This window comes from Balaenoptera physalus (assembly GCF_965194825.1).
Source record: "Balaenoptera physalus genome assembly, chromosome: 6".
NCBI classification, from domain to species: domain Eukaryota; kingdom Metazoa; phylum Chordata; class Mammalia; order Artiodactyla; family Balaenopteridae; genus Balaenoptera; species Balaenoptera physalus.
Genome location: NC_138885.1, coordinates 98,985,728 through 99,005,446, shown reverse-complemented (window position 1 = coordinate 99,005,446; position 19,719 = coordinate 98,985,728). Strand labels below are relative to the sequence as shown.

At 37.1% G+C, this 19,719-nt stretch overlaps 1 protein-coding gene across 5 annotated transcripts in view; it reads left to right on the top strand.

Annotated features, from left to right (window-relative positions):
- The window catches only part of PLEKHM3 (pleckstrin homology domain containing M3), a gene marked incomplete at its 3' end in the record, with an annotated part of 187,702 nt that overhangs the window by 147,393 nt on the left and 20,590 nt on the right, over positions 1-19,719 (top strand). For 4 of the 5 annotated variants that reach the window (XM_082467053.1, XM_082467059.1, XM_082467058.1 and 1 more), the window contains one exon: positions 5,493-5,650. In XM_082467053.1, coding sequence (XP_082323179.1) covers positions 5,493-5,650 — 158 coding nt within the window. Of the gene's footprint in view, positions 1-5,492; positions 5,651-5,906; positions 10,193-19,719 lie in introns of those variants that run through there. The other variant, XM_082467061.1, reaches the window with a different exon arrangement.

The window sequence follows — 19,719 nt, the reverse complement described above, 5'->3', positions numbered from 1 at the left end:
CATGGGTGAAGGCACAGGAGCAAGAACAAGCATATTCTACACCGGGAAAACTTTCCTTGCAACAGAACATACATATTAAGAAATGGAAAATGAATTTGGATAGATAGTGTGGAATCAGCTTATGGAGACACTCATATACCAGGCAAAATGTAAGCTGCAGTTTTGTCTAGTTCACACTTGTATCAATAACTGAGAATAGTAACTCAATGTAATTTTCTGACATAAACGAATGAAGAGTTTTTACCAATGATAAAATAAGAATTCAACCAAAGGTTTGAGGGAAGAGATGACACACGATGAAAGTGATGTCTAAAACTGACTAGTATATATGCTGGATGGATCAAAGGAAAAAGACTATTATCCAGAAATAAAACCAGAAGATTATTTCATTAATCTAGAGAGGGGTGATGAAAGCCTGAGATAGGATGAGAAAAAGACTTACACTAGAGACATTTAAAAGAGAATCAACGTGAACCTTGAAACATTATGTTAAGTGAAAGAAGCCAGTCATAAAAGACCACATATTATATTATTCTATTTACATGAAATATCCAGAGTAGGTAAATCTGTAGAGACAGAAAGTAGATTATTGGTTGCCTAGGGCTTGGGGGATGGGTTAGGGAGAAAACACTAGTGACTGCTAATGGGTATGGGGATTTGGGGAAAAGTTGATGAAATGTACACAACTCTCTGAATAAACTAAAACATATTCAATTGTAGACTCTAAATAGGTTAATTACATGTTATGTGAACTATATATCAATAAAGCTGTTATTTAAAAAGAGAAAGAGAGGGGCTTCCCTGGTGGCACAGTGGTTAAGAATCCACCTGCCAATGCAGGGGACACGGGTTCGAGCCCTGGTCTGGGAAGATCCCACATGCTGCGGAGCAACTAAGCCCATGCGCCACAACTACTGAGCCTGCACTCTAGAGCCCACGAGCCACAACTACTGAAGCCCACGCACCTAGAGCCCGTGCTCCGCAACAAGAGAAGCCACCACAATAAGAAGCCTGCACATCACAATGAAGAGTAGCCCCCGCTCGCCACAACTAGAGAAAGCCCACGTACAGCAACGAAGACCCAACCCAGCCAAAAATAAATAAATAAAATTTTACAGATAAATAAATAAATAAAAAGAGAAAGGGAATCAATAAAATGTGGTGCATGACAAGACATGTGTGTTTGATGGAGAAAATGAATCATTCACTGTAGACTCTATATAGTTTGATTTCATTGAAATAACAAGACTGTCCACTAACACCATTATTATTTAATATTGTTTTAGGAGTGCTGCATGATGCAATAAGACATGAAACATGAAAGGAAGGGACCAGATTATTACCTTCAGAAAACCCAAAAGAATCCTAAAAATGATAGGCATTCATGAACATTTAGTAATATAGTCGTATATAAGATGGACACAAATGTCAGTATATTCTAATACACCAGCAATAGCTGATAAGAAAAAATATTATACAAAAGTTTAACCTTAAAATAACCTAAATAACAACTGTGAGTGGCTTACACTATGGAGAACAGTATGAAGGTTCCTTAAAAAACTAAAAATAGAATTACCATATGACCCAGCAATCCCACTACTGGGCATATGCCCAGAGAAAACCATAATTCAAAAAGAGATATGCACCCCAATGTTCATTGCAGCACTATTTACAATAGCCAGGACATGGAAGCAACCTAAATGCCCATCGACAGATGAATGGATAAAGAAGATGTGGTACATATATACAATGGAATATTACTCAGCCATAAAAAGGAATGAAATTGGGTCATTTGTAGAGACGTGGATGGACCTAGAGACTGTCATACAGAGTGAAGTAAGTCAGAAAGAGCAAAACAAATATCGTGTATTAACGCATATATGTGGAATCTAGAAAAATGGTACAGATGAACCGGTTTGCAGGGCAGGAATAGAGACACAGATGTAGAGAACAAACATATGGACACCAAGAGGGGTGGTGGGGGTGGTGGTTGTGGGATGAATTGGGAGATTGGGATTGACATGTATACACTAATATGTATAAAATAGATAACTAATAAGAGCCTGCTTATTAAAAATAAAATAAAATTCAAAAAAAGAAGTCAGTGGCTTATACAAAGGAAAAAAACAAATTTGTATTGATAATAAATGAAGATTTAATAAAATGGAGATAGGGAGACTAAATGTTGTGAAGATATCAATTCCCAAATTAATTTTTAAAAGCTTATTAAAATATCCAGATAGGAATAAATATAAATTACTGGCACTGTAAATTTGGTGAAATATTTCAAAAGCCTTCAAAGTGTTCATACCCCTTACGCTTTGTACCAAGAAAATCTTCTAGATAAAGAAAAAGCTTTATGTACAAGATGCCCCAATCTTCTCTTTTAGATCCTATATGATAACTCTCATATCTTCCTTAAGGTGTTCTCTTCTCATCCTCAGTTCCTTAAAACAACCTTTACTCATCTGGTTTCCAGACCAGGTGAGTTCTATATCCTGATGTTTTCCCCTAAATGGACTATAGTTTGTTAGTGCCTCTCTTTAAATGTGTCATTAACTTTGGTTGTTTAGAAAAGAGTAAAATTAGTAAAACAAAACTCAGCTGAAGTATTATTACCACAATTTATAAATAACCCCATTGGGTATATGATTTGGTAGTGGTTATTTCTTAGAAAGTGTGTATCATGTGTTGGTATTAGGAGCACACTTTCCTGGGGTTGATTGGAGTTAATGGTCCTTGAGAAAACATAAATAAAAGGAGGTCTTATCTATGGCTTCTTAAAGGTAATGGGGAGGAGAATAAATTTTAAAATGGTGGAAAATGTACTTGCTTGACTCAAAAGAAAAAGAAAAAAAGCCAGCATAATTTCTACCCCCTTTATTAAGAAAAAAAACAACACTCTTATAAAGCAGTAAACCTGATCCTTCTGTTCCATTTCTGCATCAATACAAAAATAATATACATTGCTTTTAAAAATGCCAAAACAACCATATACAAGGTGAAAGACGTGCTTTTCCAACTTGTTCCCTTCCCTAGATTTAACCATTATATTCATTTTTAAAACATCATGAGATTATTCAGTAGTGATGTTCATAAACCACTTTAGTTTTTATCTCCAGTATTATGTACAGCTTGATTTTTTGCAAAATACATTATTAATTTTTTAAAATTTTATTGAAGTATAGTTGATTTACGATGTTGTGTTAATTCAGTTTTACATATATATATTCTTTTTCACTATGGTTTATCACAGGATATTTTTCTCCACACCCCCTCCAGCATTTGTTATTTGTAGACTTCTTAGTGATGGCCATTCTGACTGGTGTAACGTGGTACCTCAATGTAGTTTTGACTTGCATTTCTCTAATAATTAGCGATGATGAGCATCTTTTCATATGCCTATTGGCCATCTGTATGTCTTCTTTGGAGAAATGTCTGTTTAGATCTTCTGCCCATTTTTTGATTGGGTTTTTTTTTTTTTTTATTGAGTTGTATGAGCTGTTTGTATATTTTGGAAATTAAGCCCTTGTTGGTTGCATCATTTGCAAATATTTTCTCCCAGTCCATAGGTTGTCTTTTCGTTTTGTTTATGGTTTCGTTTGCTGTGCAAAAGCTTATAAGTTTGATTAGGTACCACTTGTTTATTTTTGCTTTTATGTCTGTTGCCTTGGGAGACTGACCTAAGAAAACATTGGTACGATTTATGTCAGAGAATGTTTTTGCCTGTGTTCTCTTCTAGGAGTTTTATGGTGTCATGTTTTATATTTAAGTTTTTAAGTCATTTTGAGTTTATTTTTGTGTATGGCGTGAGGGTGTGTTCTAATTTCATTGATTTGCATGCGGCTGTCCAACTTTCCCAGCACCACTTGCTGAAGAGACTGTCTTTTCCCCGTTGTATATTTTTGCCTCCTTTGTTGAAGATTAATTGACCATAGGTGTGTGGGTTTACTTCTGGGCTGTCTATTCTGTTCCATTGATCCATATGTTTGTTTTTGTGCCAATACCATGCTGTTTTGAATACTGTAGCTTTGTAGTACCCAAATCCTTTGGGTAGTATTGTCATTTTAACAATATTAATTCTTCCAATCCAAGAGCATGGGATAGCTTTCCATTTCTTTGAATCATCTTCAGTGTCCTTTATTAAGGTTTTGTAGTTCTCAGTATGTAAGTCTTTCACCTCCTAGGTGGGGTTTATTCCTAAGTATTTTATTTTATTTTATTTTTGATGTGACTTTAAAAGGGATTGTTTGTTTACATTCTCTTTCACATATTTCATTGTTAGTGTAAAGAAATTGCAAAATACATTATTACATTACTTGTAGTCTTTTATTTTTGTATTATCAGCTATTACTATTTGTTCACCTTGGCCTTCTAATGTCTCTTTAAATATGATTTACTGCTCTCAGATGTTATTTTTATGTAAAATTATCATTTTAACTATGATTCACTTGAAAGTATCCATTTCCAGCTCTTTCCAAATTAAATTTAATCTTCATTTTTTTCTTATATCAAAATCAGCATGTATATGCATGTGCATCAATGAGAGAGAAATAAAGGCAAATTTTATCTTGTTAGTGTATGAACTGCCAAAGTCTTTGAAGCCTGTGCAGTATTAGTTAAGTGAGGAGGGCTCTGATGGACCATTGGCTCCACACTCACGGATATTTGCAGGCCAGCAGGTGAGGGGACTGTGGGAGGCAGGCAGACTCAAGACACTGGGGCCTCATGGGGACAAGTGTCAGTTGAAGAGCACGTGCCTCGGCAGGAGCAAGCAGCCTCTACTCACAGCCGGGATCATCATCGTGTTGGAATTCAGGCCTAGTTTTTCCAGATCTAATGATTTTCCAAAAGAAGCCAAAAATCTGGAATTTTATGTGAAACCTTCCAATTATTAAATTGGCATTATTTTTTAAACACTAAGAGATTTTTTAAAAAATCTTCAGGCTAAATATAGCACTCAGACTGCCAAATTGCAGCTTCTGTGTATTATTATAATTATCAGCAGCAAGAGAAATCTATCTTCCACATTTGTTACATGTTCTTAGGGGAGATGGTTAAAAAACTATTCTATTAACTCATCAGAAAACAGGTATTATTGAATGTACAACATAAAATACTACATTAGTACTTACTCTATATGTCTTCAGTCTGTTTTGGGAAATCGACCACACTGCTCTTATACCGCACGATAACTGTCAAGTTAGTTTATGAAAGTAGAGTTCCCCATTTGTTGGTCCTCAGTCCTCTACAACACACTACAAAAAAAAAGAGGAATACGAAAGAAATTTCAACATCTTCATTTTCCAACCTCCAGTGGTTTAAGCCAGAGAGTTCTTTTGGAGCGAAAATACTATGTCTTTTCTTTCTCAGAGCTGCTGAGAAATTATAATTAGAGGTTTTCCTGTTGGGTAAAGGAAAGGAATTCCTCCTGCATCTGCAAGACTTCTCAACAAATTTTCTTCTTCCCTGTTCCATTTCTCTTTCTGCAGGTGATAGAGGGAAAGCTGGCTCCATTCTTGGGCAAGGTCATTAAATTTGCTGCCTCACACGTGTACAGCTGCAGTCTTTGTAGCCAGAAGGGGTTCATCTGTGAAATCTGTAACAATGGAGAGATCCTCTACCCTTTTGAGGATATTTCAACAAGCAGGTACAGAATCTCTTGTCTTTTAAAAGTATACCTGAATATGTCACATGCAGTGTTATTGGGCCAGAGCTGGCCAGCTTTTAGTCGAGTACTGTTTCTCTGTCTCTTCCTCTGTATCAGATTTCCCTTATTCCTGGAGAACATTTTTTACCCTTTGGTTTCCTATATTTATTTCCAACTCATTTTGCTACCTTTATCCAGAATGAGATAACAAAGTTGCATAGCCTAGCTCTGCATTATTAGGTAACAGAGTGTTCAGATTCATTTTTAGAATGAAGATGGGGAAGGAAGAATCCTCACAACCATCCCAGGTCAAGTGATAGGCAACGGAAATCACAATCGCAGAGGAAGACCAAAACTGGATTGGCCACTAGGAAGAAAACCAGAGTGATGAACAGCCCTCTGGCTCACCACATGCTCTTCTGAATAAATGCACTGCAGTGTAGTGATGAAAGTTTTAGGACCCAAAGGAAAGAAAAGTGGGAGTTCATGTGGGATTCTTTTTCTAACCAAAGTGCAAGAAACCAGACACAAAAGGCCACATATGTTCCATTGATAGGAAATGTCCCAAATAGGAAAATCCATAGAGACAGAAAGTAGATTAGTAGTTGCCTAGAGCTTGGGGAAAGGGGAAAAGGGAGTAACTACTAATGGGTATGGATTTCTTTTGGGAGCGATGAAAACGTTCTAGAATTAGATAATGGTGATGGTTACACAGTCTTGTGAATACAATAAAAAGCAGTGAATTTTATGCTTTAAATGAGTGAATTATACTGCAATAAAAATATTTAATAAAAAAAAATTAAATTAAAAAAATGCTTCCAACTGAATAAACCATATATTCTGGGCCATAAAAGAAGTCTCAGTAAATTTAAAAAGATTGAAACCATATCAAATATGTTCTCTGACACATGAAATTAAGATATCCAGTAGAAAAAAATAATCCAGGAAACCCCAAAATATTTGGAAATTAAATAATACACTCTAAAAACTCATGGGTCAAAGAAGAAATCCACCACAAGAGAAATTTTAAAAATATTTGTAAATGAATGAAAATGAAATACAAAATATCAAAATGTATGGAATGCAGCTAAAGTAGTGCTCTGAGTGAAATTTATAGCTATAAACACCTATATCAGAAAAGAAGAAAGGTCTCAAATTAATAATCTAAAATTCCACTTTAAGAAACTAGATAATGAAGAGCAAAATAAATCCAAAGCAAGCAGGAGGAAGGAAAGAATAAAGATTAGAGCAGATATCAATGAAGTAAAAAACAGAAAAGTAGTAGATTGATAAAACCCCAAATTAGTTCTTTGAAAAGATCAACAGGGACTTCCCTGGTGGTCCAGTGGTTAAGAATCCGCCTTCCAGTGCAGGGAATGCAGGTTCGATCCCTGGTCGGGGGACTAACATCCCACATGCCACAGGACAACTAAGCCTGTGCACCGTAACTACTGAGCATATGAGCCATAACTAGAGAGCCCGCGTGCTGAAACTACAGAGCCCATGCACTCTGGAGCCTGTGCACCACAACTACAGAGCCCACGCACTCTGGATCCCATGCACCACAACAAAAGATCCCATGTGCTGCAACTAAGACCCAACACAGCCAAAATTAATAAATATTTTTTTAAAAAAGATCAACAAACTTGATAACCCTTTAGGTAGGCTGACCAAGAAATTAAGAGAGAAGACATGGATTCCCAAAATCAGGAATGAAAAAGGGTACAGCAATTTAAAAATTTTTAAAGAGGTAGTGTAAACAACTTCATGCCAACAATTTAGACAACTTAGATAAAATGGATAAATTTCTCGAAAGACAAATTACCAAAACTGACTCAAGAAGAAATAGAAATATGAATAGACCTACAACAAGAAATTGAACTAGTAATCTTAAATTACTTTAAATCTTCCCATGAAATAGTCAGATGGCTTCACTGGTGAATTTTCTTGAATATTTAAAGAAATAATACCATCCTTTATACAGTGATAAAGAGGGGCATTACATAATGATAATGGGGTCGATTCTTCAAAAAGACATAACAATCCTTAGTGTGTATGAACAAAGAGTCAAAATACATGAGACAAAAACTGATAGAACTACATGGAGAAACAGATGAATCCACTGTTCTATTTAGATATATCCACTATGAGACTTCAACACCCCTCTATCAGTAACTGATAGATCCAATAGGCAGAAAATCAGTGAGCATATAGTTAAACTGAAAAGCACTACCAACCAAGTGAATCTAATTGACATCCATGTCAGTTCATGTGGCTCATCCAACAACAACAGAATTTGCGTTCTTCTCAAGCTCACATGGAATATTTACCAAGAGAGACCATATTTTGGGCCATAAAACACATCTGGACAAATTTTAAAGAGTAGAAATTATGCAAAGTATGTTCTCAGACCGTAATGAAATTAAACTAGTAATCCATAACAGAAAGATACCTGGAAAATACCCACATGTTAGAAGATTAACAGTATACCTTCAGAGACAGAAGAAGCAAGAAGAACTACAATCCTGCAGCCTGTGGAATGAAAACCACATTCACAGAAAGATAGATAAAATGAAAAGCCAGAGGACTATGTACCAGATGAAGGAACAAGATAAAACCCCAGAAAAACAACTAAATGAAGTGGAGATAGATAGGCAACCTTCCAGAAAAGGAATTCAGAATAATGATACTGAAGATGATCCAGGACCTCAGAAAAAGAATGGAGGCAAAGATCGAGAAGATGCAAGAAATGTTTAACAAAGACCTAGAAGAATTAAAGGACAAACGCCTAGAAGAATTAAAGAACAAACAAACAGATAAACAATACAATAACTGAAATGAAAAGATACACTAGAAGGAATCAATAGCAGAATAACTGAGGCAGTAGAACGGATAAGTGACCTGGAAGACAGTATGGTGGAATTCACTGCTGCAGAACAGAATAAAGAAAAAAGAATGAAAAGAAATTAAGACAGCATAAGAGACCTCTGGGACAACATTAAATGCACCAATATTCACATGGTAGGGGTCCCAGAAGGAGAAGAGAGAGAGAAAGAACCCCAGAAAATACTTGAAGAGATTATAGTCGAAAACTTCCCTAACATAGGAAAGGAAATAGCCACCCAAGCCCAGGAAGTGCAGAGAGTCACAGGCAGGATAAACCCAAGGAGAAACATGCTGAGACACATAGTGATCAAATTGACAAAAATTAAAGACAAAGAAAATTTATTAAAAGCAACAAGGGAAAAATGACAAATAACATACAAGGGAGCTCCCATAAGGTTAACAGCTGATTTCTCAGCAGAAACTCTACAAACCAGAAGGGAGTGGCATGATATATTTAAAGTGATGAAAAGGAAGAACCTACAATCAAGATTACTCTACCCAGCAAGCATCTCATTCACATTTGACAGAAAAATCAAAAGCTTTACAGACAAGCAAAAGCTAAGAGAATTCAGCACCACCAAACCAGTTCTACAACAAATGCTAAAGGAACTTCTCTAAGCGGGAAACACAGGACAAGAAAAGGACCTACAAAAACAAACCCAAAACAATTAAGAAAATGATAATAGGAACATACATATTGACAATTACCTTAAGTGTGAATGGATTAAATGCTCCAACCAAAAGACAGAGGCTTGCTTAATGGATACAAAAACAAGACCCATATATATGCTATCTACAAGAGACTCACTTCAGACCTAGGGGCACATACAGACTGAAAGTGAGGGGATGGAAAAAGATATTCCATGCAAATGGAAATCAAAACAAAGCTGGAGTAGCAATACTCATATCAGATAAAATAGACTTTAAAATAAGGAATGTTACAAGAGACAAGGAAGGACACTACATAATCATCAAGGGATCAACCCAAGAAGAAGATATAACCATTATAAACATATACGCACCCAACATAGGAGCACCTCAATACATAAGGCAAGTGCTGACAGCCATAAAAGGGGAAATCAAGAGTAACACAATAAGAGTAAGGGACTTTAACACCCACTTTCACCAATGGACAGATCATCCAAAATGAAAATAAATAAGGAAGCACAAGCTTTAAATGACACAATAGTCCAGATAGATTTAATTGATATTTATAGGACATTCCATCCGAAAACAGCAGATTACACTTTCTTCTCAAGTGCACAGGGAACATTCTCCAGGATAGATCACATCTTGGGTCACAGATCATGCCTCCATAATTTTAAGAAAATTGAAATCATATCAAGCATCTTTTCCGACCACAACACTATGAAATTAGAAGTAAATTGCAGGGAAAAAAACATAAAAAACACAAACACATGGAGGTTAAACAATATGTTACTAAATAAACAGGAGATCACTGAAGAATTCAAAGAGGAAATCAAAAAATACCTAGAGACAAATGACAACAAAAACACAACAATCCAAAACCTATGGGATGCAGCAAAAGCAGTTCTAAGAGGGAAGTTCATAGCAATTCAAGCTCACTTCAAGAAACAAGAAAAATCTTAAATAAACAATCTAACCTTACACCTAAAGGAACTAGAGAAAGAAGAACAAACAAAACCCAAAGCTGGTAGAAGGAAAGAAATCATAAAGATCAGAGCAGAAATAAATGAAATAGAAACAAAGAAAACAATAGCAAAGATCAATAAAACTAAAAGCTGGTTCTTTGAGAAGATAAACAAAATTGATAAACCTTTAGCCAGACTCATCAAGAAAAAGAGGGAGAGGACTCAAATCAATAAAATTAGAAATGAAAAAGGAGAAGTTACAGTGGACACTGCAGAAATACAAAGCATCATAAGAGACTACTACAAGCAACTCTATGCCAAGAAAATGGACAACCTGGAAGAACTGGACAAATTCTTAGAAAGGTATAACCTTCCAGGACTGAACTAGGAAGAAACAGAAAATATGAACAGACCAATCACAAGTAATGAAATTGAAACTGTGATTAAAAATCTTCCAACAAACAAAAGTCCAGGACCAGATGGCTTCACAGGTGAATTCTATCAAACATTTAGAGAAGAGCTAACACCCATCCTTCTCAAATGCTTCCAAAAACTTGCAGAGGAAGGAACACTCCCAAACTCATTCTATGAGGCCACCATCACCCTGATACCAATACCAGACAAAGATACTACAAAAAAAGAAAATTACAGACCAATATCACTGATGAATATAGATGCAAAAATCCTCAACAAAATACTAGCAAACAGAATCCAACAACACATTGAAAGGATCATACACCATGATCAAGTGGGATTTATCCCAGGGATGCAAGGATTCTTTAATATACACAAATCAATCAATGTGATACGCCATATTAACAAATTGAAGAATAAAAACCATATGATCATCTCAATAGATGCAGAAAAAGCTTTTGACAAAATTCAACACCCATTTATGATAAAAACTCTCCAGAAAGTAGGCATAGAGGGAAACTACCTCAACATAATAAAGGCCATATACGACAAACCCACAGCAAACATCATTCTCAATGGTGAAAAACTGAAAGCATTTCTTCTAAGATCAGGAACAAGACAAGGATGTCTACCCTTGCCACTCTTATTCAACATAGTTTTGGAAGTCCTAGCCATGGCACTCAGAGAAGAAAAAGAAATAAAAGGAATACAAATTGGAAAAGAAGAAGTAAAACTGTCACTGTTTGCAGATGATGTGATACTATACATAGGTAATCCTAAAGATACCACCAGAAAACTACCAGAGCTAATCAATGAATTTGTTAAAGCTGCAGGGTACAAAATTAAAAAAAGAAATCAGAAATCTCTTGCATTCCTATACACTAAGAACAAAAGATCAGAAAGAGAAATTAAGGAAACAATCCCATTCACCATTGCAACAAAAAGAATAAAATACCTAGGAATAAACCTACCTAAGGAGGTTAAAGACCTGTACTCAGAAAACTACAAGATACTGATGAAAGAAATCAAAGATGACACAAACAGATGGAGAGATATACCATGTTCTTGGACTGGAAGAATCAATATTGTGAAAATGACTCTACTATCCAAAGCAATCTACAGGTTCAGTGCAATCCCTATCAAATTACCAATGGCATTCTTTACAGAACTAGAACAAAAAAATCTTAAAATTTGTATGGAGACACAAAAGACCCCGAATAGCCAAAGCAATCTTGAGGGGAAAAAACGGAGCAGGAGGAATCAGACTCCCTGACTTCAGACTATACTACAAAGCTACAGTAATCAAGACAATATGGTACTGGCACAAAAACAGAAATATAGATCAATGGAATAGGATAGAAAGCCCAGAGATAAACCCACGCACCTATGGTCAACTAGTCTATGACAGAGGAGTCAAGGATATACAGTGGAGAAAAGACAGTCTCTTCAATAAGTGGTTCTGGGAAAACTGGACAGCTACATATAAAAGAATGCAATTAGAACACTCCCTAACACCATACACAAAAATAAACTCAAAATGGATTAAAGACCTAAATGTAAGACTGGACACTATAAAACTCTTAGTGGAAAACATAGGAAGAACACTCTTTGACATAAATGACAGCAAGATCTTTTTTGACCCACCTCCTAGAGTAATGGAAATAAAAACCAAAATAAACAATTGGGGCCTAATGAAACTCAAAAGCTTTTGCACAGCAAAGGAAACCATAAAGAAGATGAAAAGACAACCCTCAGAATGGGAGAAAATATTTGCAAACGAATCAACAGACAAAGGATTAATCTCCAAAATATATAAATAGTTCATACAGCTCAGTATTAAAAAACCAAACAACCCAATCAAAAAATGGGCAGAAGACCTAAATTGACATTTTTCCAAAGAAGTCATACAGGTGGCCACGAGGCACATAAAAAGCTGCTCAACCTCACTAATTATTAGAGAAATGCAAATCAAAACTATAGTGAGGTATCACCTCACACCAGTCAGAATGGGCATCATCAGAAAATATACAAATAACAAATGCTGGAGAGGGTGTGAAGAAAAGGGAACCCTCTTGCACTGTTAGTAAGAATGTAAATTGATACAGCCACTATGGAGAACAGTATGGAGGTTCCTTAAAAACTAAAAATGGAATTACCATATGACCCAGCAATCCCACTACTGGGCATATACCCAGAAAAAAACATAATTCAAAAAGACACATGCACCCCAATGTTCATTGCAGCAGTATTTACAATAGCCAGGTCATGGAAGCAACCTAAATCCCCATCGACAGATGAATGGATAAAGAAGATGTGGTAAGGCTTCCCTGGTGGCGCAGTGGTTAAGAATCCGCCTGCCAATGCGGGGGACACAGTTTCGAGCCCTGGTCCGGGAAGATCCCACATGCCATGGAGCAGCTGAGCCCGGGCACTGCAGCTGCTGAGCCTGCGCTCTAGAGCCCGCAAGCCACAACTACTGAGCCCAAGTGCCGCAACTACTGAGGCCCATGTGCCTAGAGCCCGTGCTGGGCAACAAGGGAGCCCACCGCAATGAGAAGCCCGCGCACCACAACGAAGCTCGCCACAACCAGAGAAAAGCCCGCGTGCATCAACGAAGACCCAACACAGCCAAAAATAAAACAAATAAAATAAAAATAAATAAATTTATAAAAAGAAAAGAAATTATTTAAAAAAAAAAGAGGTGGTACATATATACAATGGAATATTACTCAGCCATAAAAAGGAACGAAATTGGGTCATTTGTAGAGACGTGGATGGACCTAGAGACTGGCATACAGAGTGAAGTAAGTCAGAAAGTGAAAAAGAAATATCGTATATTAACACATATATGTGGAATCTAGAAAAATAGTACAGATGAACCAGTTTGCAAGGGAGAAACACAGATATAGAGAACAAATGTATGGACACTAAGGGGGGAAAGCGGGGGGCCAGGGCGGGGAGCGGGTGTTGGGATGAATTGGGAGATTGGGGTTGACATATATACACTAATATGTATAAAGTAGATAACTAATAAGAACCTGCTGTGTTAAAAATAGAATAAAATAAAATTCAAAAAAAAAACCAATATACCTTCAAGTAACAGATGAGTTTATAACTTTACATTCACATAAAAACCTGCACATGGGTATTTATAGCAGCTTTATTCCTAATCACCCAAAACTGGAAACAACCAAGTTGTCCTTTAATAGGTGGATGGATAAATGAACTGTGTTATAGGCATACAGTGCAGTGTTATTCAGGGATAAAAGAAATGAGCTATTATGCCACAAAAGGACATGGAGGAAACTTAAATGCCTATTATTGAGTGAAAGAAGCCAATCTGAAAAGGCTACGTACTGTATGATTCCAACTCTGTGATGTTCTGAGAAAGGCAAAACTATACAGATGGTAAGAAAATCAGTGATTACCAGGGGTTTGAGAGGGGGTAGCGAGGGACGAATAGGTGAAGCACAGGAAATTTTTAGGGCAGTGAGATTATTCTATATGATTCTGTAATAGGGCACACATGACATCATACATTTGTCAAAACTCATAGAGCTGTACAACACAGAATGAACCTTTATTTAAACGGCAGGCTTCAGTTAATAATATATCAATATTGGTTCATTAATTGTAACTGACATACCACACTAATGCAAGATGTTGATAATACGGAAAACTCAGGGAGAGGCGGTACTAATACAGGAACTCTGTACTATCTACTCAATTTTTCTGTAAATCTAAAACTGTCCTAAAAAATAAAATCTATTAAAATAAAACAATTCATTTAGCTGAACATTTGACTCAAAGATCAAAGCTGAAAAGTTTTCATAAACTTTATTAGAACAATTTTAGATTTACAGAAAAATCACAAAGATAGTACAGAGAGTTCCTTTATACCCCACACCCAGTTACGTTAGTATGGTACATTTGTTACAATTCATGAACCAATATTGATACATTATTATTAGCTAAAGTCCATAGTTTTTTTTCCAGTGTCCTTAGTTTTTACCTAGTGTCCTTTTCTGTTCCAGAATATCACCTTACGTTTAATTGTCACATCACCCTAGGCTCCTTGGCGGTGACAGTTTCTCAGGCTTTGTTTTTATGACCTTGAAAGTTTTGAGGGGTACTGGTCAGGTATTTTGTAGAATCCCTCTATTGGGATATACTTGATGTTTTTCTTATGATTACACTGGGTTCTGTGGGTCTGGGAGGAAGAACACAGCGGCAGTGTCATTTTCATCATATCATATCATGGGTACGTACTATGAACGTGACTGATCACTGTAGTCTTTGTGTCAAGTGTCTCCACTTTAAAGTTACTCTTCTTCCCGCCACCCACTCCATCCCCTTTCCATACTTTCCTTCTGGAAGGAAGTCAGTATGTTCAGCTTACACTTAAGCAGTGGGGAGTTATCCCCCATCCCTTTGTGAGTGCAGTATGTACAAAATTATTTGGAATTCTTCTGCATAAGAGATTTGTTTCTTCCCCATTTATTTATTTCTTCAATTATTTATTCATGTCAGTATGGACTCATGCATATTTATTTTATACTTTGGGTTATAATCCAATACCACTTTATTTTGTTACTCAAACTGTTCTGGTTTTAGCCATTTAATAACTCTTTCAGTTGGCTCCTGTTTCCCTTTGGCATATCCCAATGATTATGAGGTTTTTGGTTTTGAGCATTTCCTTACTTTCTGGCACTGTCAGATGCTCCAGGCTAATCTTATATAATTCCTGCCCTAATCCTAGAAGCAGCCGTTTCTCCAAGGAGCCCTGGTTCCTTTTAATAGAGAATATTAGAAAGCAAGATCAGGGTGCTGGGATGCACACATTTTTAAAGTCCTCAGTCCCAGGACTTGTCCCTTGCAGGGACAGAGGTACTCCCCTCTCACTGCACATCAGAATCTCCTGTGAGACCTGGCTTCTTTAAATCCCCAGAATCTGTATCTTCAAAGACTCCCCATGTGATTCTAAGTCACATTCAGAAGGAAAAGATCCCTCCTCTAAGATATCTGTGGTCATGATCAGAGGTGCTGGATTCTCACAACCAAAACGACCACATTAGCACATCTGTGGGCTCATAGGGCCTTTACCCAGTAGGAAAGAATACATAGCTAGTTAGAATGCTCTGTTTCTCCCTTGGTCAGATGCAGTTCTCCAAGCTTGCACAAGTGTCTGAGTCCGAAGGAGCTCTGACCTGCCTTCCTGGAATTCCAGGTGGATAATACTTTCCAGGAGCCTGTTGCGCTTTCCCATGGTGTTCAGTTTCCAGTTAAACACTGGGAGTGGCTTGTACACATCAATGGAAAAGGACAAAAACAAACACTAATAAAAGATTTACTGAAGGAAAACTTTAATCAGAAATAGAGGTGCAGATTTAAAACATATCTATAAAGATGTACTGAATAAATAAATGTGGGTAAATAAAAGTAAATTTGAATTGTGGGATAAATTTTTAAATCTATGCATAATTGAAATCTTTATGGATGAAGTAATGATACATTGGATTTACTTCAGAATAATCTGATGGTGGGAGAAAGGCAATAAATATAGATGAAAGAGATAGATAATTGTTGAAGCTAGGTGCTCAGTACACAGGGGTTTATTATACTATCCTCTCTACTTCTGAATATGTTTGAAATTTTCCATCATAAAATACGTTTTAAAAATCTGTATGTAAAAATCCTAGAAATTTAGTATTTAGTTAATTTGTTACCACATCCTTGACCATCTTGCTAAATTCAGCACCTCTGCATCCTCAGAACTATATTTAATGTCCTTTCAGATCCAAATATCATGTGAATAGCATAATTACAATTCAGTAAAGAACATTCCACAAGCATTAGAACTATTCTTTCTTTCAATAAATGATTCATTGAACATATTATGTTTGTGCACTGGGCTGGGTTCTAGAGACACACAGTGAACCCGGCATGCTCCTTGCTCACAAATAGTTGAGAGTCTCTAGTAAGAGACAGACAAGCCAGTAGACAGTTGTGTTAACGTGTGGGAGGAGCCACTGTAGAGGGGGTGGACCTGGGGCTCCAAGAAGGGGAATGACGTATATTGTGGGTAGGAAGACGTTCCACAATTTCTAAACATATGACAGAGCTCCATGTTGATCTCTAAAGCACTGATTTATGTACTTCAATATTAGAATACACTCGGTTTTAACAACATGCTTATTTGATTATGACCACATATCAAACATTGGTCAACTCTTGAGACTTTCTTTTCCTTATTAAATGAATTGTTATGCAGGAGGAAACTTCATGAATGTATAATTTAGAAATATAGCCCTAGTATTAATTTTTAGAACACCATCTCTGGCAGACATAGAGAATGTTCTGGGATTGTAGGGGAATGGCACTAATATTTACTAGTACTGGTGCCAGCAGTTTACATATCTCATCATTTAATTCTCATGCCAGTCCTCTGAGGGAGTATTATTACCTCTGTTTTAATAATGAGGAAACCTAGGTTCAGAGGAGGCAATTAACTTGGCCCAAAAGATAAAGCCAAAACTTGAACCCAAATATATCTGGCTCCAAAACCTATGCTTTTTTCATTATACATCACTCTTTTTTTTGTGTACCTGTAGTCTTCAAACTGTTTTTGCAGCATACCCCCTAAAAGAAATTTGAAAATTGTATGTACCTCTGCTATAAAAGAAGCCTCCCCCGGACTTCCCTGGGGGCGCATTAGATAAGAATCCACCTGCCAATGCAGGGGACACGGGTTCGATCCCTGGTCCGGGAAGATCCCACATGCCGCGGAGTAACTAAGCCCATGCGCCACAACTACTGAGCCTGCGCTCTAGAGCCCGCGAGCCACGACTACTGAAGCCCGCGTGCCTAGAGCCCGTGCTCCGCAACAAGAGAAGCCACCGCAGTGAGAAGCCCGCGCACCGCAACGAAGAGCAGCCCCCGCTCGCTGCAACTAGAGAAAGCCCCTGCGCAGCAACGAAGACCCAATGCAGCCATAAATAAATAAAATTTTTTTTAATAAATAAATAAATAAAAGAAGGCTCCCCCAAAATTGTTATTTACAATTTTCCCTTTATTTGCCAACCTGGACGTTTTTATACTTGGAGCAGTGAGCCAGAGTTAAATTGGGGAGGGGAAAGCTCTGCTTTTCTTTCGTGAGGTGGCCGAGGGGCTGTTGTGAGGGGGAATGGGAAAAGGAACCACAGCAGGGCTCCCACCTCTGAGCAGCCCAGGCAGGCCAGGTCCGTGAGGGGTACCTGTGCAGCTAAGGACCCGCCTTAATCAGGTTTATGAAGGCAGACCCCAGATTAAATACCTACCTCTCTCCTTTAAATTGGAAAACACTGAAATCCAAATTGCAAGGTTTTAAATACAATAGGAAGATCCAGAATCACAAAAGTGCTTTACTTAAGCCTAATCCAGCATTTACCCTTTAGAGGACTAAAAGGAAAGCTCAGCCCTAGGAGAGAGGAACATTCTGTTAAAACAACTGTCCAATTCCACATCCTGAGGAAATAGGAATGACAAAACATGCCCTCCTTGACTGAGAATCAGAAATAAGGGCTCTAAATTTTCAGAATTACAAATCAGAAGATTAGACTGATACTGCCCTAAGAATTAAGCAAAAACAATCAATATAAAAGGAAAAACGTCACATAAATCCACAGAATGACCCAGGACTTAGTTTTTGGGTTTTTTTTTTTTAATCCTAAAATTGCCTCCTATCCAGCTTTCTTTCCAACATCTCTACATATCACTGATCTTCTTTTGTTATTAAGGACATAATGCTGCTAAGGAGACCATCCTGCTTCACACATTTCTGTGAAGATGCCAGTCCTGAATCTTGAAATGTTTCCAGATCACAAGTACATAAATACTTCATCTTAAAAACACTCAGCATGCATTTAACATGGGACTTGCAAAACATACCAGCTATCATAAATCAGTTCCATCCTTTGTGTCTGATCCATTCAGCCTTGTTGATTTTTTCAGGTCATATACAAGCCATCCCCACAGGTTTTCCAGTATGGAAAACACTGCACTTCAAGACTTTATGACCCCGCTCCCATTCGGGGTTGTATTTAGATGTGGGAGTGCTATAAGAAGATTATATATTAATACTGAATTTGGTGTGTTTCATATAGTAGGCATTCCATAACTATTTGCTATTTGGTTCAACTCTCCCAAATATATTATGTGCGTTCATTAAGAACACTGACAACGCTTTTTTAAAAAACTGGTTAAGAGAACTTAAAATACTTGCACTAAATGAAATAGACAGGGAAAACAGATATTATATGATTTCACCTATATGTGAAATCTACAAAAAACCAAACTCATAGATACAGAGAACAGATAAGCAGTGGCCAGAGGCAGGGGGTGTGGAAGGGGCAAAATGGGTGAAGGGGGTCAAAAAGGTACAGACTTCCAGTTATAAGATGAATAATGTGCAGCGTGGTGACTAAAGATAACAATACTGTATCATATATTTGAAAGTTGCTAAGAGACTATAGCTTAAAAGTTCTCATCACAAGAAAAAAAACTTTTGTGACTATGTGTGGTGATGGATGTTAACTAAACTTACTGTGGTGATCATTGTGCAACATGTACATATATCAAATCATCACGCCGTACGCCTAAAACTAATGCAATGTTATATGTTAATTATATCTCAATAAATCTGGGAAAAAAACACTTGTGAGGATAGAGGAGCATAGTGAAAGTCTGAAGTAACACTACAGATTTATATGTAAGGTTGAAGCAACTGACCTGTCGTTTCAAATATTTCTCTGGCGTTGAGTGTTGGCCTATGGAGGTCAACGTGCACTTGTCCTAGGAAAGCATCCCCGAGCACATGTTCTTCCTGTGTTGGGGCATCTGCAGCTCAGTGGTTACTCTTCTAAAAGGGTTACATGTTTTTTTTTAAAGCTCTGGGGGTTTGGAGAAGCAGACTGAGCATTACTTGGTAGCTTTCCTTTTGTATGCAATAGTCGACCACTTCCTCCTCTCCTTCAAGAAATCACAGTTGCACACAGGACCTTGAATTTATCAACATCAAACTCTTACCAGTTGAATTAACATAGTCTGACACCACATCCAGTCTGCACACGTTCACAGAACATTTCCTATATCTGTCTATTGAGAACGAACACTGGCCTC